General features: G+C 36.9%; 1 protein-coding gene across 1 annotated transcript in view; it reads right to left on the bottom strand.

The window, feature by feature from the left end:
- Positions 1-20,313, bottom strand: part of M1AP (meiosis 1 associated protein) — a 72,212-nt gene that overhangs the window by 50,313 nt on the left and 1,586 nt on the right. Inside the window, exon 2 of the mRNA XM_078056382.1 lies at positions 17,142-17,433. Coding sequence (XP_077912508.1) covers positions 17,142-17,381 — 240 coding nt within the window. The 5' untranslated portion in view covers positions 17,382-17,433. The remainder of the gene's footprint in view (positions 1-17,141; positions 17,434-20,313) is intronic.

Below are 20,313 nucleotides of genomic sequence, written 5' to 3'. Positions count from 1 at the left end.
ATGTTGCTGTCCAGTTTCCCCAACACCATTTATTGAAGAGACTGTCTTTTTCCATTGAATATTCTTTCCTGATTTGTCGAGGATTAATTGCCCATATATTTGTGGGTTCATTTCTGGGTTTTCTATGCTGTTCCATTGATCTATGCAAGTACCATACTGTCTTAATCACTACAGCTTTGTAATATAACTTGAAGTTCAGAAAGGTGATGCCTCTGAGAAAGGACAGGTGGGGCTAGGTAGGGAGAAATAGGTAAGGGGGCTATGCGGTCAGGCTCACAGAAATTCCAAAAATGTGGAGGTATAAGGAAACCAGAGATAAGGGAACACTCCAGGCCACCCTGCCCTAGGTGTTCAAAGGGGAAGTCTTATTTATGACAGTCTCCTGTGGTCAACAGAAAATAACCAGACCCTAAAAAGAAGTAAGCCATTAAAGATGTTATCACTAGTCCTTAATCAATGGTGCCACCAGTAGAGAAGTCAAAAAGATTTAAGTTCCCTGGTTAGCTTTCTATAAAAGGCCAACCCTAAAAGCCCGCAGTGGCAACCCTGTCGGGATCCCTCTCACTCCTGAGAGCTTTTTCTGTATCCTTAATGAAATTCTATTGCTTTACTCACTTCTTTTGTCTGTGAGATTCATTCTTCGATTCTGTGAGACAAGAACCTAGCTCTCCCACTTTACCTCCAACTTTGTTTTTCTTTTTCAAGATTGCTTTGGCTATTCGGGGTTCTATACAAATTTTAAGATGGTTTATTCTAGCTCTGTGAAAAATGCTGGTGGTATTTTGATAAGGATTGCATTCAATGTGTAGATTGCTTTGGGTAATACAGACATTTTGACAATATTTGTTCTTCCAGGGTGCCTGGGTGGCTCAGTTGGTTAAGCATCTGCCTTCACCTCAGGTCATGATCCTGGAGTCCCAGGATTGAGCCCTGCATCAGGCTCCCTGCTCAGTGGGGAATCTGCTTCTGCCTCTGCCCCTCACCCCACTTGTGCTCTCTCTCAAATAAATAAATAAAACCTTTTAAAAAAGTATTTGTTCTTACAGTCCATGAGCATGGAATGTCTTTCCATTTCTTTGTGTCATTCTCAATTTCTTTCTTCAGTGTTTTAAAGTTTTCAGAGTACATACATTTTACCTCTTTGGTTAGGTTTATTCTTAGGTATCTTATGGGTTTGGTGCAACTGTAAATGGGATTGATTCCTTGACTTCTCTTTCTGCTGTTTCATTATTGGTATACAGAAATGCAACAGATTTCTGTATATTGATTTTGTATCCTGAGACTTTACTGAATTCGTGTTTATCAGTTCTAGCAGTTTTTTGGTGGGGTCTTTTGGATTTTCTGTATAGAGTATCATGTCATCTGCAAATAGTGAAAGCTTGACTTCTTCCTTGCCAATTGGGATGCCTTTTATTTCTTTTGTTGTCTGATTGCTGAGGCTAGGGCTTCCAGTACTACGTTAAATAACAGGGGTGAGAGTGGACATCCCTGTCTTGTTCTGACCATAAAGGAAAATATCTCAGTTTTTCCCCACTGAGGATATTAGCTGTAGGTTTTTCGTATATGGCCTTTATAATGTTGAGGTTTGTTCCCTCTAACCCTACTTTGTTGATTTTTTTTTTTAAATCATGAATGGATGTTGTATTTTGTCAAATGCTTTTTCTGCATCTATTGAAAGGATCATATGGTTCTTATCCTTTCTTTTATTAATATGGTGTATCACACTGGTTGATTTGCAAATGCTGAACCACCCCTGCAGTCCAAGAATAAATTCCACTTGATTGTGGTGAATGATTCTTTCAGTGTACGGGTGGATTCTATTTGCTAGTATTTTATTGAGAATTTCTGCATCCATGTTCATCAGGTATATTGACCTATAGTTCTCTTTCTTAGTGGAGTCTTTGTCTGGTCTTGGTATCAGGGTAACGCTGGCCTCAAAAAATGATTTTGGAAGTTTTCTTTCCATTTCTATTTTTTGGAATAGTTTGGAAAGAATAGGTATTAACTTTCCTTTAAATGTTTGGTAGAATTCCCCTGGGAAGCCATCTGGTCCTGGACTTTTGTTTGTTGGGAGATTTTTGATTACTGTTTCAATTTCTTTGCCGGTTATAGGTCTGTTCAAGTTTTCTATTTCTTCCTGTTTCAGTTTTGATAGTTTATATGTTTCTAGGAATTTGTCCATTTCTTCCAAGTTGTCCAATTTGTTGGAAAACAATTTTTCATAATATTCTCTTATAATTGTTTGTATTTCTGTGGTGTTGGTTATTTCTCATCTCTCATTTGTGATTTTATTTGGGTCCTTTCTCTTTTCTTTTTGGTAAGTCTGGCTAAGGGTTTCTCAATTTTATTAATTTTTGCAAAGAACTAGCTCCTGGATTCATTGATCTGTCCTATTGTTTTCCTAGCTTCTATATCATTTATTTCTGCTCTAATCTTTATTATTCTCCTTCTCTTTGCTCTCCTTTTCCTCTTTCCTGCTTGCTGAAACACAAGCATAAGAATAGCCAACTTGGCCTACAAAATAGTAGCTGTGTTGCAGATGGTAGTAAGATGGTGGAGCAATGAGCCAGGAGGAGCATGGTTCCTTATTGATTATGGAGTTGCCACACTAGCCCTAGATTGCCTACAATTATTTGAGAGAGAAATAAACTTATATCTTATTTAAGCCACTTTTATTTTGGGGTTTCTATGACTCACAGCTGAACCTAATCTTAACTGATTTGATGCTATTAAAAAAATTCCTCAACTTTCTTTTTGGTAGTGTTTTAGGAGGAACCAACAGTAAGAGTGTGTTTCCAACAGTCAACTTTGCAATAATCAAAAGACTATACTTTTCTGCATTTAAGTTTTCTAAAATGAAAACATATTTTTTAAAATCAGAAAACGCATTTCTATTTTGAAAACTGAAACAAAAAGCTTAACTTATCTCCTGTAATTAAAATAAAAAAAATAGGATGACCTCCTGATGTCTCTGCCAGGAGGTTACAATAACCTTTAGGAAAAGGAAGTGATCTTCTAACAAGGTTTGAAAATATTGCCTATTTGAGTATTGGAAAATTCTGCCAAATGCAATGTTTTGGAAATACTGGAAATTAAGCTGTTCTTTCTTACATTAATCAAATAATAGGGCCACTTACTGCTCGAGAACACTCCTGGTTGATAACCTCCTGTAGCAAGAGGCCATGCGCTCAATTCATCTAAAAAATTACATCATTCAGAAACAAGCTAAACAGAAAGTAGGCTAAAACATAACTATGTATTATATCCCTTGAAAATGGTATCTGATCTCTCAGGTACTCACTTTGATTCTGGAAGTGATTTTAAAATGCAGGCTTTGCAGAAACATTAATTGCCTAGAATGTGAAGAGCTCATATATCTTGGCCGGGAAACAATTTCTGTATATCAAAGGTTGATGACTGAGGAATGCTACAGAAAGTCTTATATTCTTAGCTTTTTTTCTAATGAATTGCCGAGGCAACATTCCATACAGCAACAGTGTAAATAGTTCAGACTTGAGTTCCAAATCTAAAAGGTGGGGTCAGGGACCTATAGGGAGCTGTTAGATAAAGAGGGAGAAAATGGGTGGTAGGAAGACGAGGCCTGGTGTCTCTCAGCTGGAGTTGTACCATTACCGGCAATCTGCAATCTGAGCAGTCAAATGTCCTAACTTCTCCTCCCTCTCCCCTGGATGGAAAGTTTGGGATTTCCGTTGTGGAAGATTCAAATGTGCTTTAGGAAGTTGCTGAGTTGAAATGTAGCCCAGTGAATCAGGTACTGAAGTTGCCTACAACATTGTTTGGAGTTATTATTCTATCACAAACTCAAGTTCTTTGTCTTAGATATCTGGGTGGGTTTCAAGGTGCAGAGTGGAGACCCTGATTCAGTTATATGGGCTTTGCACAGAGAGGTGGAAGTTGGGATGGGTGGGTAAGGACTGATGAACCCTCACTGCATTTCTTTCAGCTTTTTTTGTAGACTAGTGGTACAAATATGCCTAGAGGATGCTCTCTCCCTAGATCTAGTACCAGTGTGTTCTTCCTTACGGCAGTTTAGGATAACTCAGATTGATGTCTCACTGGGAATCAAATGAAAAAATTAGAACATAGTTTAGGTCATTGATTTTCAAAAATCTTTTTATCGGTAGAAACTTTTATAAAAAATTAAAAATTTATGTAGAATCTCCATATGTAAACTGCATTTTATTAGCACAAATGTATTTTCAATATTTTGTTTTTATTTATTTTCAATATATAATACATGCACATGATTCAAAATTTAAAGGCTGTAAAATTATATGCAGAAAAAAAAATCACCTTTCCACTCATTCTTCAGCTAACCAGTGGTTTCCTGGAGGCAATCTATATTGGTAGCTTGTTGGATATCTTCCCAGAGATTTTTTCTTTACATGAAAGAAAATATAAAAGATAAATTTGTTCTTCTTGCCAAAATAAGAGAGACTATGATAGTCTTTTATATCTTGATTTTATTGCATAGTGTACTTGGGCAATCATTTCATTCAATAGATAAAAAGTGTCTTAATTTTTTAAAAAGATTTTTTATTTATTTGAGAGAGAGAGAGAGAGCACACAAGCTGGGGGGAGGGGCAGAGGGAGAGAGAGAAGCAGGCTCCCCATTGAGCAGGAAGCCTGATGTGGGGCTCCATCCTATGACCCTGGGATCATGATCTGAGCCGAAGGCAGATGCTTAACTGATTGAGCCACCTAGGTGCCCCAAAAGTGTCTTAATTTTTACAGCTACAGAGTATTCCATTAATGGATGGGACATAATTTTATTTAACCAATTCCCTATTGATTGACATTAGATTGCTTTCAATCTTTTGATACTGGAAAGAGTGCTGAAATGATAATACGTAAGTCATTTTTCCACATATGAAAATACATCTGTAGGATAAGTTCCTAAAAGCAGACTTGCTAGGTCAAAGGGTATGTAAATTGTGATACTGTCACCAAATTGCCCACCATAGAAATTGTGTTAATTTATACACCCATAAATGGCATGTAAGTGTGCCGATTTCTTTAAAACCTCATGAACAGTATGTTATTTAAAAAAAAAAAAACTTTGGTAATCCTACAGGTGAAAAATAATAGCATCTCAATGTACTTTAAATTTTCTTCTTCATTACTTTTATAAGTGAGATTGAACATATTTTGATACATTGAAGGGTCATTTATATTTCTTTTTCTGAAAACTATGTATGTAATTTCTCATTTCCTATTGGAGTATTGGTCTTTACCTTCTTGATTATGTAACTTTTTTTTTTTTTTTTGCCAAGCACAGATTTTCTATTTTTATACAGTTGAATTTATTAATCTTTTACTTTTGGAATTTTGGGTTTTGTGTTATAGTTAGAAAAGCCTTTCTTACTCTGATATTTTCCCCCATGCTCTGTGAGCTAATTATCAACTTATTGCCTCTAGGATCCAATTCACCTTTCAATATATGTCTGCAATAATGGACAGAATCCCTTTCAACCTTTCTCCTTTACATGGACCACAATGTTAAGGATTTGAGTAGAGAGCACTGGAGGAACACTGCAGGAGGAAGATGCTTTCTTGCTGAAAGTAATGGGGTATGAGAACATCTGATAGTGCTCCACACTAGCAGACAGTGCCCCAAACTAGCAGGCCCTTGATTTTACAGACTGAATGTTTATGTTCCCTTAAAATTCACATAGTTAAGCCCTAACTCCTAATGTGGTAGCATTTAAGTGAGGCCATTGAGAGGTAATTAGGTTTAGATGAGGTCATGAGGATGCAGTCTATGGTGACCTTCTAAGAAGAGGAAGGACACCAGAGCTCTCTCTCTCTCTTCACATACATGCACTGAGGAAAGGCCATCTGAGCACACAGCAAGAAATCTACTGTCTGCAAGCCAGAAGAGGGCTCTCACAGGACCTGGCCAATGCTTGCACCCTGGTTTCGAACTTCTAGTCTCCCAAACTTTGAGAAAATAAATGTGTGTTGTTTAAGCCATCTAGTTTATAGAATTTTGTTGTTATGAGAGCCTGAGCTGACTAAGACACTGCAACCTCTTAGCCTTGGCTTGGTGATCACCTTTCAGCAGGCCTCTTACACAGACACCGCCTGCCTCAGGTCTCCTGCCTGCAGTAATGCCTCACTCCCTCTGTTCACCTCAGAGGTTTATCTCCCGTGGCCCTCCCAGTGATGCTGCAATTTCCACCTGGGCGCTGTCTGCTCCAGGCATCCTGTCCACATTGGTATCTCCACTCTACACACTTATGCCCCAGTCACTGATTAGAGCTCACCTACACCTGGAAGATTGCATCCTGCTTTCCCAGTAACCATGGACCAGCTCTGGCTTGGGATAACCAGTGAACTTCTTTGCATCCAGTCAGCTGCAACTATACTTTCTCCAACTGGTCCTGAACTCCAGCCTTGGGAAAGGAGTCCACTTTTCAAGTTTGTCCTTCCTGGAGATCACTACCTCAGCCCCTAAGGTACCATAAAAAGTTCTCGTATCTTACAGTTGCTTTATTATCATAGTTGAATATGTTAAACGATGTTAAAATTTTCCATATAAACTTCCCTTGTTTAAATCACTGTGTGGTTTCTCTTCTTCTGATTGAACTCAGACTGATACAGTCTCTTCTCCTACATAGTTTCAATTTTTACATTTAAAACTTTGATTGATCTGGACTTTATACTGATGTAATCAGTGAGTATGGATCTAACTTACTTTTTTCCTACATGGCTATCCAGTTGACCCAAGCATTTACTGGATAAATTTTTTCCAATAAATTTTATTATATTTTTAATTTTTAATTTTTTCTACATTTACTTATTTTTAGTAATCTCTACACCCAACATGGGGCTCAAACTCACAACCCTGACATCCAGAGTCCCATGGTCTTCTGACTGAGCCAGCCAGATGCCCCTTCAATTAACTTTAATTAATTAATTAAAATTATATATATTATAAATTAATTTATTAATTTATTTAAGAGAGGGAGAGAGAGGTGGGGAGGGGCAGCAGGAGAGCAGAGAAAGAATCTTAAGCAGGTTCCATCCCCAGCACAGAGCCTGATAGGGGGCTCAATCTCACAACTCTGAGATTATGACCTGAGCTGAAATCAAGAGTCAGATGCTTAACTGACTGAGAAACCCAGGCGCCCCCGCCACTCCAATTAATGTTAAATACCATCTTTATTATATACTAAATTTTCCCATATGTTTGGGTCTATTTCTGGACCTTAAATTATATTCCATTGCCCTATCTTTTCAATCTCCAGTATCACACTTGAATATGTTTAATATTTAATAGTTCCTAGCTATATTTTGGGGTTTTTTTTTGCTTCTAACTTGAACTTTGTCATTAGGATGTCCAGTTTTCCTGTTGGAAATTTTATCAGGAATTCCATTATATTTACAGATTAATTTAGAGATAATGGACATCTTTCTGGTCTGAATCTTCCCCAAAACTAATGACTTTTAATTTGTGCAAGTCTTCTTTTGTGTTTCTCAATAGTATTTTAATTCATATAAGTCTTGCACATATATTATTAATTTCAATCCTAAGTATCTGATAATTTTGGTTATTGTATGAGATCTTTTCTGCCACTTTAACTTCAAACTTGTTGTTTGGGATATATGAAGGGTATTAATATCTGTATTAGTCCTTGTACCAGACTATTGTCATGAGTTCTTTCATTGTTTGAAATAATTTTCTAGTTTATTCTTTTGGACATCATTAATTTGCAGATAACAATCATTTTATCTCCTTTTTTCCTATTTTTATATTCTAATTTATTTCCCTTGTGCAACTGCATCAGTGAAAACCTCCAGAATACTTGTAAATAATAGTGATGACAACACAGGAATATATTTAGTGTCTTTTCATTAAGTATGATTTGATTCTTAAGCTGTCATAAACATATATTGTGCTCAGGGATAGTTACCTATACCTATTTTATTAAAGTTTTTTAAAAACAAGACTGGATGTTGCATTTTATTAAATGCTTTTTTTCAGTATTTACAGAAATGAACATGATCATATTTTTTTCTTAGATATATTAATACAGTAAACTGTACTAATGGGTTCCCTAATATTGTACCATTTTTTTTTTATTCCTGGTATACGATCTTTTTAAATATAAGCTGGGGGTGTCTAGGTGGCTCAGTCAGTTAAACCTCCAACTCTTGATTTCGGCTCAGGTCATGATCTCAGGGTCGTGGGATGGATCCCTCTGTCAGGCTCTGTGCTCAGCCGGGAGTCTGTTTGAGATTCTCTCTCTCCCTTTAGATCTACCTGCCCGCCCCTGCTCTCTCTCTCTCTCTCAAATAAATAAATAAACCTTTAAAAAAAATATATATATATATAAGCTGGATTCTATTGCCTGTACATTATTTGGGATTTTGAATAGAAATTCGTGAGACTTGCTGTAGTTTTTCTTTTTGTGCAATATTTGTTGGATTTTAGTATCAATATTATGTCATCTTCATAAAAAGGATTTGGAAGGTTTTTTTTTCTTTCTGTGGTATGAAACAGTTAAAAAACATAGTAATGATCTGTTCTTCGAAAGTTTAGTATTATTCCCCTGTAAAATCATTTGGTTTCAGTACTTTATTTTGGGGGAAGGTAGCTCTTTGGCAACTTTATTTGTTTTATGGAAAATGGTGAGTTTAGATTTTTCTATCTCTTCTGAATTTAATTTTGGTAATTATATTTGCATGGAGAATTCTGTGGTTATTTCCCCCTTATCTTATTTTGTGTATAGGCATCTTCTCCTTCTGCCCTTCTCCTCAAACTAAGTTTACTAATGGTTTTATCTATCTCCCCCCCCCAAAAAAAACAAACTTGGTTTATTAATTTGTTCCACAATTTTCTATTTTCATATTCATTATTTTTTGTTTTTAATCTTTATTATTTCCTTCCTTCAGCTCTCCTTAGGTTTGTTTTGTTTGTCTTTTGTTCTTAAGTTGCATACTTCATTTATTTTCAGTTTTTCTTGTTTATTAATACAATTTAAAATAAATTAATATAGTTTAAAGATATTAATTTTCCTTTTAACACTGTATTTTTTATAGCCCATAGGTTCTGATATGTAGTATTTTATTATTATTATTTCCTACACATATTGCAATTTTAGTTTGGATTTCCTCTTCACTCCAAATTTATTTAACAGTTAAAAATTTCCATTAGGTAGATACTTTTTTTCCTCTGGTTTTGTCATTTATTTCTAGTTTTATTGCAGGGTGTTCAGAAAATGTTGACTGAACTATTTGTACTTTCGGAATTCACTAAAGTTTTAAGTTTGTGGCTTAATATATGACTGACTTTTGTGAATATTCCATGAGCACTTAAGGAGGGCGGATATTTCATACATACATATGATCATATTTCTCTTAAAAATGTTGATGCTATGTTATTTGGTACATAAGTACTCAAAACTGATATATTTTCTATAGCTTCCGCCCTCCAACAAACTTCTGTACTGAATATTGTCCATATGTATCCATATTCTCTACTCTTTTCTGCTTTGTGTCTAGCATTAAAGTGACATTCTAGTGTCATTTAGTGCTTTTTGCTCCAAATTCAACCTTGTCTGATATTAAGATCATGTTTTTTTGGGGGGGGAGCGGGGGGAGGTTCATTTGCCTATTCCTTTGTCTTTTCTTTTATTGTCAACCTTTCTGAATAACTTTGTTGCAGCTGTATCTTTTTAACACAGCAGAGTTTTTAATAGGTGAGTTTAGCACACTTATATTTATTGATATGACAGATATATTTGTTTTTATAGTAACATATACTCTATTTTCATAGCCTTTTTTTTTTAGATTTTATTTATTTACTTGACAGAGAGAGAGAGAGCTCACAAACAGGGGGAATGGCAGGCAGAGGGAGAGGGAGAAGCCGACTCCCCGACAAGCAGGGAGCCTGATACAGGGCTCAATCCCAGGGTCCCGCTATCATGACCTGAGCCAAAGGCAGAGGCTTAACTGACTGAGCCATCCAGGCGCCCCTCATAGCTTTTTTTTTTTTTTTTTTTTAAGATTTTATTTCTTTACTTGAGAGAGAGAGAGGAAGAGAGAGAGAGAGAGCATGCGCGCAGGCAGGAGCTGGGTGGGGGGGCAGAAAGAGAGAGGGAGAAGCAGACTCCCCACTAAGCAGGCAGCCCGACACCCCAGGTCCTCCATCCCAGGACTGTAGGATCATATCATGACCTGAGCTGAAGGTAGATCTATTTTCATAGCTTTTGAAAAATCACTATACTGTATAACTTCTTGTTCTATATAAGCTTTTACTGTCATAATTAGAAAGGTTTGTATTTGTTTTAGTTTTTATAACTACATGTTTATATAATTCCCTTAAGTTATTTCCTTAGTACCATCCATTAATGAACAATAACAAAAACCTTCACTATAAACAATGACAGAATTTGTATTTTTCCTTTCTTACTCTTCCCCTCCTTCTCCTGTAGTACTCAATTATAGTTTATTATATTATCTTTATTGGAGTTTGCTTTTATACTTTTTAATGTAATATATCCCTATTATTTGTCACTTTCAAATAATTTCATTTGAATGTCAGCTATTAAGGATGAGGAAGTAAATGTTATAGCCAAATCAGATCACTATTAGTCCTAAAATTCCACTGTATATCATATATGATTTAAATAATACCTTTGTTCTCATGAAAAGGTAAAAGAATTGGTAAGATATTCACTGTAAGGGAATTCTTCCGAAATTCTGCTTTGAGAAGAGATTAATCATTTTGGTCAGATTTATTTATATTAAGGGCACAATGGATATAAAAGGAATTCTAATATTTTAATTATGATTCCTCTGTCATTATTCCTTATGAAAAGCTCAAGGTTATACTCAGAAATTAAATATGAAGAGATATATTGAGGTATTCATCTTGGGCAAGATTTCCTACCCGCTATCATTCACCATTATATTGAGCTAACTTTGCAGACAGAAAATGTTACATACTTATACAGGTTAGAGACAGTGATTTAAGATAACATTTTTCCTTAAACAAAGATTGGGTTGTTCTATACATAAGGTAATGGCATTGTTCCAGCAATTTTCTTGAGCTTTTAAATAGGATGAACTTACTGTTCTTTTGGAAGGATTTTTGGCTTGCAATTTTTCCTGAGTTACAAGTCAGTGGTTTTTAGTCTAGAAATGTCTGCCTTTCCCAATAGAATGATTAAGGGATCAAGGGATTTATCTAGGGCTAAATGTACTGAGGAGTGCCTGAGGCATTTAACATAGCCACTTGAGAAAGGGAAAAAAAAAATCCTTTAACTTTTGGTACATGAGCTCATCTCAAAAAGCCTCCTATGCTGGATATCTTCCATTTGCCTTTCTAGATCACTCTCTACTTTTCTCTATCCTTATTGCCTGACAGAAGATAGAAAAAGCCAAATGTGATCATGGGACAGACATGCACAAGGAAAATGGCACAACAGAGGAATATACCTGCCACATGGCTGCAAACATCACTATCATTTTCATTGTGTCCTCAGTGTACTAGTAGGGTATATATAATCACAGATTATATACAGTGAGAACGATACATTTTGTTTACCCATTCACCAGTTAATAGACATTTTAACTATTTCCAGTTTGTGGCTATTATGAATAATGCTGCTGTGAACATTCATGTAAATATATTGGTGTGGACATGTTTTCATTTCATTTTTTTTTTTTTAAAGATTTTATTTATTTATGTATTAGAGAGTGAGAGAGAGAGAAACAGAATGAGAGGGGAGAAGGTCAGAGGGAGAAGCAGGCTCGCCGCTGAGCTGGGAGCCCGATGTGGGACTCAATCCCGGGACCCCAGGATCATGACCTGAGCCGAAGGCAGTCGCTTAACCAACTGAGCCACAGGCGCCCGACATGTTTTCATTTCTGTTGGTTAGATTTCTGGGGATGGAATTGTTGGGTTACATGGAAGGTGTATATTTAACTTTTTAAGAATTTGACAAACTATTTTCCAAAGCGGTTGTATCATTTTACCTTCCTGTTAGCAATGAATGAGTGTTACAGTTTCTTCCCATTGTCACCAACACTTGGTATTGCCTGTCAATATTGCCTGTCTTTTTCACTGTAGCCATTCTAGTGAGTGTGTAAAATCACCTTTGTTTTTCTTTAGATTTTATTTTGAAATAATTATAGATCCACAGAAAGTTGCAAAATTGTAGAGAGGTCCTGTGTACCCTTCACTCAGTGAAGGGTGGTTTCTTCCAGTGGTTACATCTTATATAACTATAGCTCAATTTTAAAACCAAGAAAATGACCTTGCTACAATGTTTGCATTGAGTTCTATACCATATTACCACACCTGTAGATTCACATCTTGCTAGAGGTTTGTCACTATTATTGATCATTTTGAAGAATCAGCTTTTTGTTCACCAAACTTCCTTTTATCTGTTTTTAATTTTATTCATTTATACTTTTTATTATTTCCTACCTTGAGCTTGCTCTGGGTTTATTTTGTTCCTCCTTTTCTAGTTTCCTGAGGTGGGAGCTTATATTACTGATTTTGAATTATATATTTCCATTTCTAATGTAAGCATTTAGTGCTATAAATGTCCCTCTCAGCACTCCTTTAGCTGGATTCCACAAATTTTGACATGAAGTATTTAAATGTTCATGCAATTCAATATATTTTAAAAAATTCCCTTGCCATTTCTTCTTTGATCCATGAGTTATCTAGAAATTTATTGTTTAGTTTCCAAGTGTTTGGAGATTTTACAGTTATGTTTCTGTTATTGATTTCTAGTTTGACTCTATTGTGGTCAGAGAGCAAATTGTGTATAACTTCAATTCTTTCAAATTTTTTGAAGTTTCTTTTATGGCCCAGGATATGGTCTATTTTGATAAGCGTTCCGTGGGTGCTTGAAAAGATTGTGTATTCTGTTCTTGTTGAGTGGAATATACTATAAATGTTATTAGATCCTATTGGCTAATATTTTTCCACATACTTGTAGATTTTCTTTCTAGTTTTTCTATCAATTGTCAAGAGGACATCTGAAGTCTCCAGCTATAATTGTGGATTTGTCTATTTCTTCTTCCAGTTCTATCAGTTTTTGCTTCACAAATTTTGCAGCTCTTTTGTTCAGTGTGTACACATGTAAGACTATGTCTTCTTCTTGGTTTGACTCTTTTATCATCTTTTAATATTCCTTTTTGTACCTGATATTCTTTGCTCTGAAGTCTACTTTATTTGATATATTAATATAGCCACTTCTGCTTTGTTTTGGTTAATGTATCAGGGTATATCTTTTTCCATCCTTATACTTTCCAACCTACTTCTGTTGTGTTTGAAGTTAGTTTCTTATAGATAGTATATATAGCTGGGTAATTTTTCCCCACTCTACCAACCTATTTCTTTTAATTGATAAACTTAGACCATTTTCATTTAATGTAATTATTGGTATGTCAGCCTGCCAGTTTATTTATTGTTTTCTGTTGTTCCCTCAGTTTTTTTGTTTCTCTGTTTTCTTTTACCTATCTGACTGTGGGTAACTTAAAATTTTTAAAGATTTTTTTTAGAATTCTGTTTTGATTTATCTATAGTGTTTGAGTGTCTTTGTATTGATCTTTAAGTGGTTGCTCTGTTATATTATATACATAATTTATGTAGAAGATCTCTTTTCTTTTCCCTGTTTATAATGCAATTATTTTTAATATTTCCCCTATATACATTAACAGCCACATCAGACAATGTTACAAGTTTTGCTTTAACTGTCAAATATATAATTTAGGAAACTCAACAGAAAGTCTATTATATTTATCTATATTTTACTCTTTCCATTGTTCTTTCTTCCTTCTGGATATTACAAGATTCTTTCTTTTATAATTTCCTTTCTGTTTCAAGAACTTCCTTTACCATTCTTTTAAGGTAGGTCTGCTGATGACAAATTCTCTTAGTTTTCTTTTATCTAAGAATATCTTTATTTCTGATTCATTCCTTAAGGATATTTTCACTGGATACAGAGTTCTGTGTTACGGGTTCTTTTCTTTTAGCATTTGAAAAATGTGAATATGTGACACTACCTCTGGCTTCCATGGTTTCTGATGAAAAAAGCTATTGTTACTTGATTGTTTTTCCTTTCTAGGTAAGATGGCAGTGCTCTGCTTTCAAGAGTTTGCCTTTAATTTTTAGAAGTTTGATTATGATGTGTCTTAGAACAGATTTATTTGCATTTATCCTGTTTGGGGCTCACCAGCCTCTTGAATCTTTAAGTTTATAACTTTTTACAAATTTGGGAAATTTTCAGTGATTATTTCTTTGTATATTTTTTTCAGCCCCGTCCTTCTTCCCCTTTCCTCTTGAACTCTGATGACACGAAGGTTAGATCTTCTGTTATAGTCTTACAAGTCCCTGTGGGTTTGTTCATTTTTCAAAGTCTATTTTCTCTCTGTTACTCAGATCAGGGAATTTCTATTTTATCTTCATGTTCACTGATTCCTTTCTCTGTTCTCTCCATTCTGCTGTTGAGGCCATCCATTGAAGATTTTTGTTTTTAAAATTTTGGTTACTGTATTTTTCAGTTCTAAAATATCTATTTGGGGGCACCTGGGTGGCTCAGTCAATTAAGCATCTGCCTTCGGTTCAGGTCATGATCCTGGAGACCTGGGATGGAGCCCCTTGTTGGGCTCCCTGCTCCTCTGCCCCTCCCCTTCCTCCTTCTTCTCTCTCTCTCTCTCTCCCTCGATCACTCTCTCTCTAATAAATAAATAAAATCTTAAATAAATAAAAATAAAATGTCTATTTGGCTCTTCTTTACACTTCTTTTTCTTTGGTGGGACTTTCTATTTTTCCATCTTCCAAGTATGTTCATAACTGCTTGTTGAAGGATTTTTACAGTGGTTGCTTCAAAGTCTTTTTCAGATAATTCCAATATCTGTGTCATCTCAGTGTTGGTGTCTGTTGTCTTCTCATTCAAGTTGAGATTTTCCTGGTTCTTTTCTTTTCTTTTTTTTTTTAAGATTTTATTTATTTATTTGACAGAGAGAGAGATTGAGAGAGTACAAGGAGGGGGAGGGACAGGCAGAGGGAGAGGGAGAAGCAGATGCCCCTCTGGTTCTTGATATAACAAGTGACTTTTTATTGTATTCTGGACATTTTGGGTATCATAGGACTCTGGATCTTATTTAAATCTTCTGCTTTAGCAGGCCTCCCCTGATATTGTGCTAATGGGGGAAGTGAGCCAGGCTGGGTGTGAATCTGGCTTCTGATTCTGAGCCCAGAAGAGAGGGTGCCTTGTTACTTCTGGGTGGGAGTGGAAGTTCAGGCTTTCTACATGGTTCCCACTCACACCCTGGGATGGGGAAACTTCATTACTGTCAGATGGGCATAGAAGTCCTGGCTTTCCACTAGGCCTTCACTGACATCACCCTGCCTTGGAGGTAAAAAGCTACCTCATGTAGGCTGCTTTTGGGCAACAGACTTGAGCAATGGAATGTAGAGCAAGGCAAAAAGGCCCACAGTGACCCCAATCCCTGGCTGAATACAGGCAGGTCTATCAGGAGACCCACCTCAAAATATCCATAGGCCCTAACTGACCAATGGGCTACTTACAACTAGGCACAGTTACCAAAAAAGGGAAAATTTCATATGTCCCCATACCTCCTCACCTTCCTGCTTTAAGTATAGTCCTAGCCACTGCCTCCTTGTAGACAGTCTCTCCTTTGCTGTCCTGCTCCCTGCTCCCTTGTGGATATATTCAATAAACTTCTATCTCTTTTTCTCTGCCTTGGGTGAATCCTTTCACTGCCCCATGCCCACTTCCACCCCATCAGTTTGCTCCATATTTGGGGGCCCCCATCTGATTGAGAGAGACACCACACCTTACTGCAGTTCCCACAGGGCCTCCACTCTGTCTCCTCAGACACCATCTCCATAGGGAGGGGCAGAGATACCCTGTTAATGTTGGGTAGTGGGTGGGAGTTCAGGCTCTGTTGTTGTTCCCATAGACCCTAGGGGGAGGAGGTCTTATTCCCACCAGGTAGGGATAAAAGTTGTGATTTTCCACTAGGCCTTCTCTGACTATCCCAGCAGCAAGGCTACCTCAGGAAAGGCATGCACTAGAACTTCTGAAGTCTTTCCCATCCCTGTGATTCTGAACTTTATATAAGTGAAGATTTGCATTTCTTTGAGGAGGAGGAGAGACAGTTGTCTATGTGTGAAAAGCTTCATAAAAGCACTGCCCCGGCCCAGCATTTGCTTTCTGAAATCCTAGGGGGTTTTTCACCTGAGTCCTATGGGGAACTGTAGAGAAAATATTTTCATGTGTCTTCACAGTTAGGCTTTCTGATCAAAAAAAGCTAGAACCCTGGTTAAAGGACAAGTGTTGGAAATTAAAGGGTGATTTACTTACTAGCCAGAGACCTCTGAAGACACTTAGACTTGTTTCCCTGTATTTGCATTTCGGAGAGGGATGAAAGGGGTCAGTTGCTTACATTCCAAAGGACTGTAAATGCCAAGGTTTCTCTCCATCTCAGGAATGGAGCGGGGCAAGATGTGACCTATTTAAACTCTCAGATTAATAATTTTGGAGTTCCTCTTCTGCAGTATAAGCTGTGGTGTCTCTCTCGATCAGATGGGGACTCCAAATGTGGGGCGATGATCAGGTGGAAGCCAATGTGAGGCAGCACAAAGGAGAGAGAAGTTTATTGAATACACCTGAAAGAAGCAGTGGGCAGGACAGCAAAGAAGAGACTGCCTGCAAGAAGGCAGTGAGTGGGGCTGTACTTAAAGCAGGAAGGTGAGCATGTATGGGGATGAATGGAATTTTCCCTTTTTTGGTAGCTGTGCCTGGTTATAAGTAGCCCATTGGTCAGTTAGGGTTTATGGATATTTTGAGGTGGGTTGTCTGATGGGCTGGTCTGTTTTCAGTCAGGTGGTGGATGTGTGCCCTTCTGCCTTCATCAACTTTCCATTGCTCAAGCCTGTTGCCTAAAAGCGGCCTCTACATAAACCCCTCATGTGCAGGGTCACATCTGGCTCTCCTTGTGTTGCCTGTGGGGTACTGAGTGTGAGAAATGGGCACAGTTATTGCTGTAAGTAATACTAACTGTGATCTCTGCTCCAGAACCCTCATATTTGTTTTCAGGGTAAAATGATCAAATATAGATATACTCACCACAAAGGGAAGGATGCACTCGTGCTGATTTTGTACCACATATAAGCTGAAGAGGGACATGCGGCTGGGGCCCATCAAGCTGCAGGCTAGAGAGAAAAAGTTCTGCAGAGCCTCACAGAGGTTGGAGCAGATGTCAGCCCACAATGGTAGAGCAGTTTGCACAATGAGAAGCCTTGGAGGTTGCTGGTAAATCTGCGTGGGAGTGGAGGGTCCTTTACCAGTGCTTCGCCCGTGATACATGGTAACCAGACCAGAGGTGGAACTGCAGACACTACCTGGATATTCTCTATACCTACAGGGAAGGAAAGAGAAATCACTGGCTTTCATAAAACTGAATTATGCTTGGTTGAAATGATGAACACAGGCCTAGAGGACTAAGTCCAGAAAGGAGTCAGACTGGGTACTAACTCAAGTTTCTCTAGGCTATCCCATCTTAACAGCTCCCAAGGGACCTAGATGTTTACCTGTAGTGCAAGGCTGAGAGTGCTTACAGATGCTGAGTGGAACTAAACAAAAAGACACAAAGACCAAATTTCAGTCTTCAAGTAAGCTATCTGCTCTCATGAACTTTATTTCTTTATCAGCATTTATTATATTGTATTTTATAATTTGTTTCTATGACTGCCTCCCCAATACACTGTGAGCTTCCCAAGGCTGGAGAACTTGTCTTGCCAACTTTATCTGTCAGTGTTTAACACAGTGTTTATTTGCTACATAGTAATTCTTAAAAATAAAAATATGACCAAGTTTTCTCCCACAAGACCCATTCAAGACCCTTTATGACTTGACCTTCAGCCTTATTGAAGGCTATTCTTCACCTCAAGCTTCTCACTGAAATAAAACCAAACATACCATTCACTTCAGTGTGTTTGTTCATACTGTTTTCTCTGTCTCCAACACCCTTGTTTTCTTTCTTTTGGGATACTTACACCTATCCCCAGGGCTCAGATTCAGAAAGGAGAACAAATGAGAACATAGACCCAATATTAGGAATGAGAAGGGGACATCTAAACATCCTTATAAATACTCAAACATGGAAAGGATTATGGAAAGATATAACCAACAACTTTATGCCAATAAATCTGATAAAGTAGAAAAGTCACTATAAGAATATATCTAACCAATACTAGATCAAAAAGAAATTAAAAAACCTAAATAGCCTATAACTACTGAAGCAATTTAATTGGTAGTCAAATATCTTCCCACAAAGTAAACTATAGGGCTGGATGATTCCACTGATGAGTTCCATCAAATTCTCAAAGACCAAGAATTTCAATGTTAAACAAAGTCTTTCCTAGAATAAGAGGGGAATTACTGCTCTATTAGTTTTACTAGGTTAACATAACCTTTGATACCAAAATCAGATAAGAATATTATAAGAGAAAATTATGGGGCAATCTCATCCGCAAACCTAGATGTAAAAATCCTGAACAAGATACAAACAAATTGGAAAACAGCAATATATATAAAACAAGTAACACATCATGACCAAGCTGGGTTTACTGCAAGAATAAAACGTTGATATAAAGTTAGACAGTCACTGTAACTCATCACATTTAAAGATTAAATGAGAAAAATATGATCATCTCATTAGATGCAGAAGCAGCTTTTGTTAAAACTTAACATTCATGCATGAGAAAGACCCTTAAACTAGGAATAGATGATAGAAATAACCTCATAAATATGTTTACAAAAATCTAGAGCAAATATCTTTTTTTTGGGGGGGAGGGACAGAGGAAGAGAGAGAATCTTAAGCAGGCTCCACACCTAGTACAGAGCCTGACACAGGGCTTGATCTCACAACCCTGAGCCTGCTGTGGGGGCTTGATCCCCGGACCCTGGGATCATGACCTGAGCTGAAGGCAGATGCTTAACTGACTAAGCCACCCAGGTGCCCCAAGGAAAGTATTTTTTAGATTAAAAAATTATCTCTGAGAACTGAAATAATTCTATATAATTGCCTGCTAGCTAAAGAATGCAGGGAAAATAAAAACTTATTTGATTTCCCCAGGTCCAGAGAAATATATTATTTATGATAATTTTCAGAAACACTTTGGAATTTAGGATCTTGAAAAGTGATCTATCGAGTGCATAGATAAATGTGTTCCTCAAAATCAATCTGTGAAGTTATTCCCCTTCAAACTTTCCTTTTTGGTCAGTGGAACTTAGCATTTGTTCATTCAGCAATTTTTTATTGAGCTCCAATTATGTGTTGGGTACAGCTGAACAAATAAGTGAATAAATATGCTAACCTATTAAAAGTAATCTTGAACTAGAAATCCAAAGCAATGACTAATGTATTCAGCAAGGAAGCACATATCATAATATCTTTTAACTGTACTTTTAAATTAAGTGCATGGGATCAATGTAATGCTGAATTTGAGACTAACACACAGATTCACATAGACAGGTACCCAGACAGAGGTCTTATTTAATGTAGAATGAGCTTCTACTCCCCCTCTCCATCTTCCCTCACATCGGAAACTCTTGTTATTTTAGCTCATGGGCAGTTCTAAGTTTGCATGGTTCCAATATTTACAAATCTCTTGCTACAGTTTAGTTAATTGACACCAGTCCCCATCAACATAGTTCAAATTTCAGTTACCATGGAATATTAACTGTAATTACATAAAATATAAATCACAGCTAGCTCTTCAGTCCACAAATCACTACAGAAGGAACAGATGCTCATCATGATTAGTGATCAGTTATGTCACTTTTTTCAAAGTTTGTCAGTGACTGGTTCCTTCAGATGCTTATTCAGTTTAAGCACAGGCAATAAACTGTGTAGTTGTTTTACCTCCTTGCCTGCTAGTGATAAACCCATGTGACATTTTACAAAAAAAAGAGGGAATCTGACAAAATTGGCCATTTCAAGATGAAAGTGTAGCAAAGAAATGACACGTGGTGAAAGTTGAACTGAACATAAATGGAGTTACAGAAGAAAAAGCTAACTGTAAGAATGCTGACAATGCCAGCATTTGATAGACTCTAGATAAGCAGCCAGAGGACTTTGTGAAGGTGAACTTAACATAAATGGGGAAAGTGGTTGTGACAAAAAGTATGAAGATGGCCCAGAGAAAGTGCCACCAGCAAAACAACTTCATATTAAAGGAACCCTTGGAGCTGTTTTACAAAATTGAAAGTACAAAGGATATAATGTTGGAAGCTG

This window comes from Halichoerus grypus, chromosome 10, assembly GCF_964656455.1.
Source record: "Halichoerus grypus chromosome 10, mHalGry1.hap1.1, whole genome shotgun sequence".
In the NCBI taxonomy this organism is placed as follows: domain Eukaryota; kingdom Metazoa; phylum Chordata; class Mammalia; order Carnivora; family Phocidae; genus Halichoerus; species Halichoerus grypus.
This window is presented reverse-complemented; position numbering and strand designations above follow the sequence as displayed.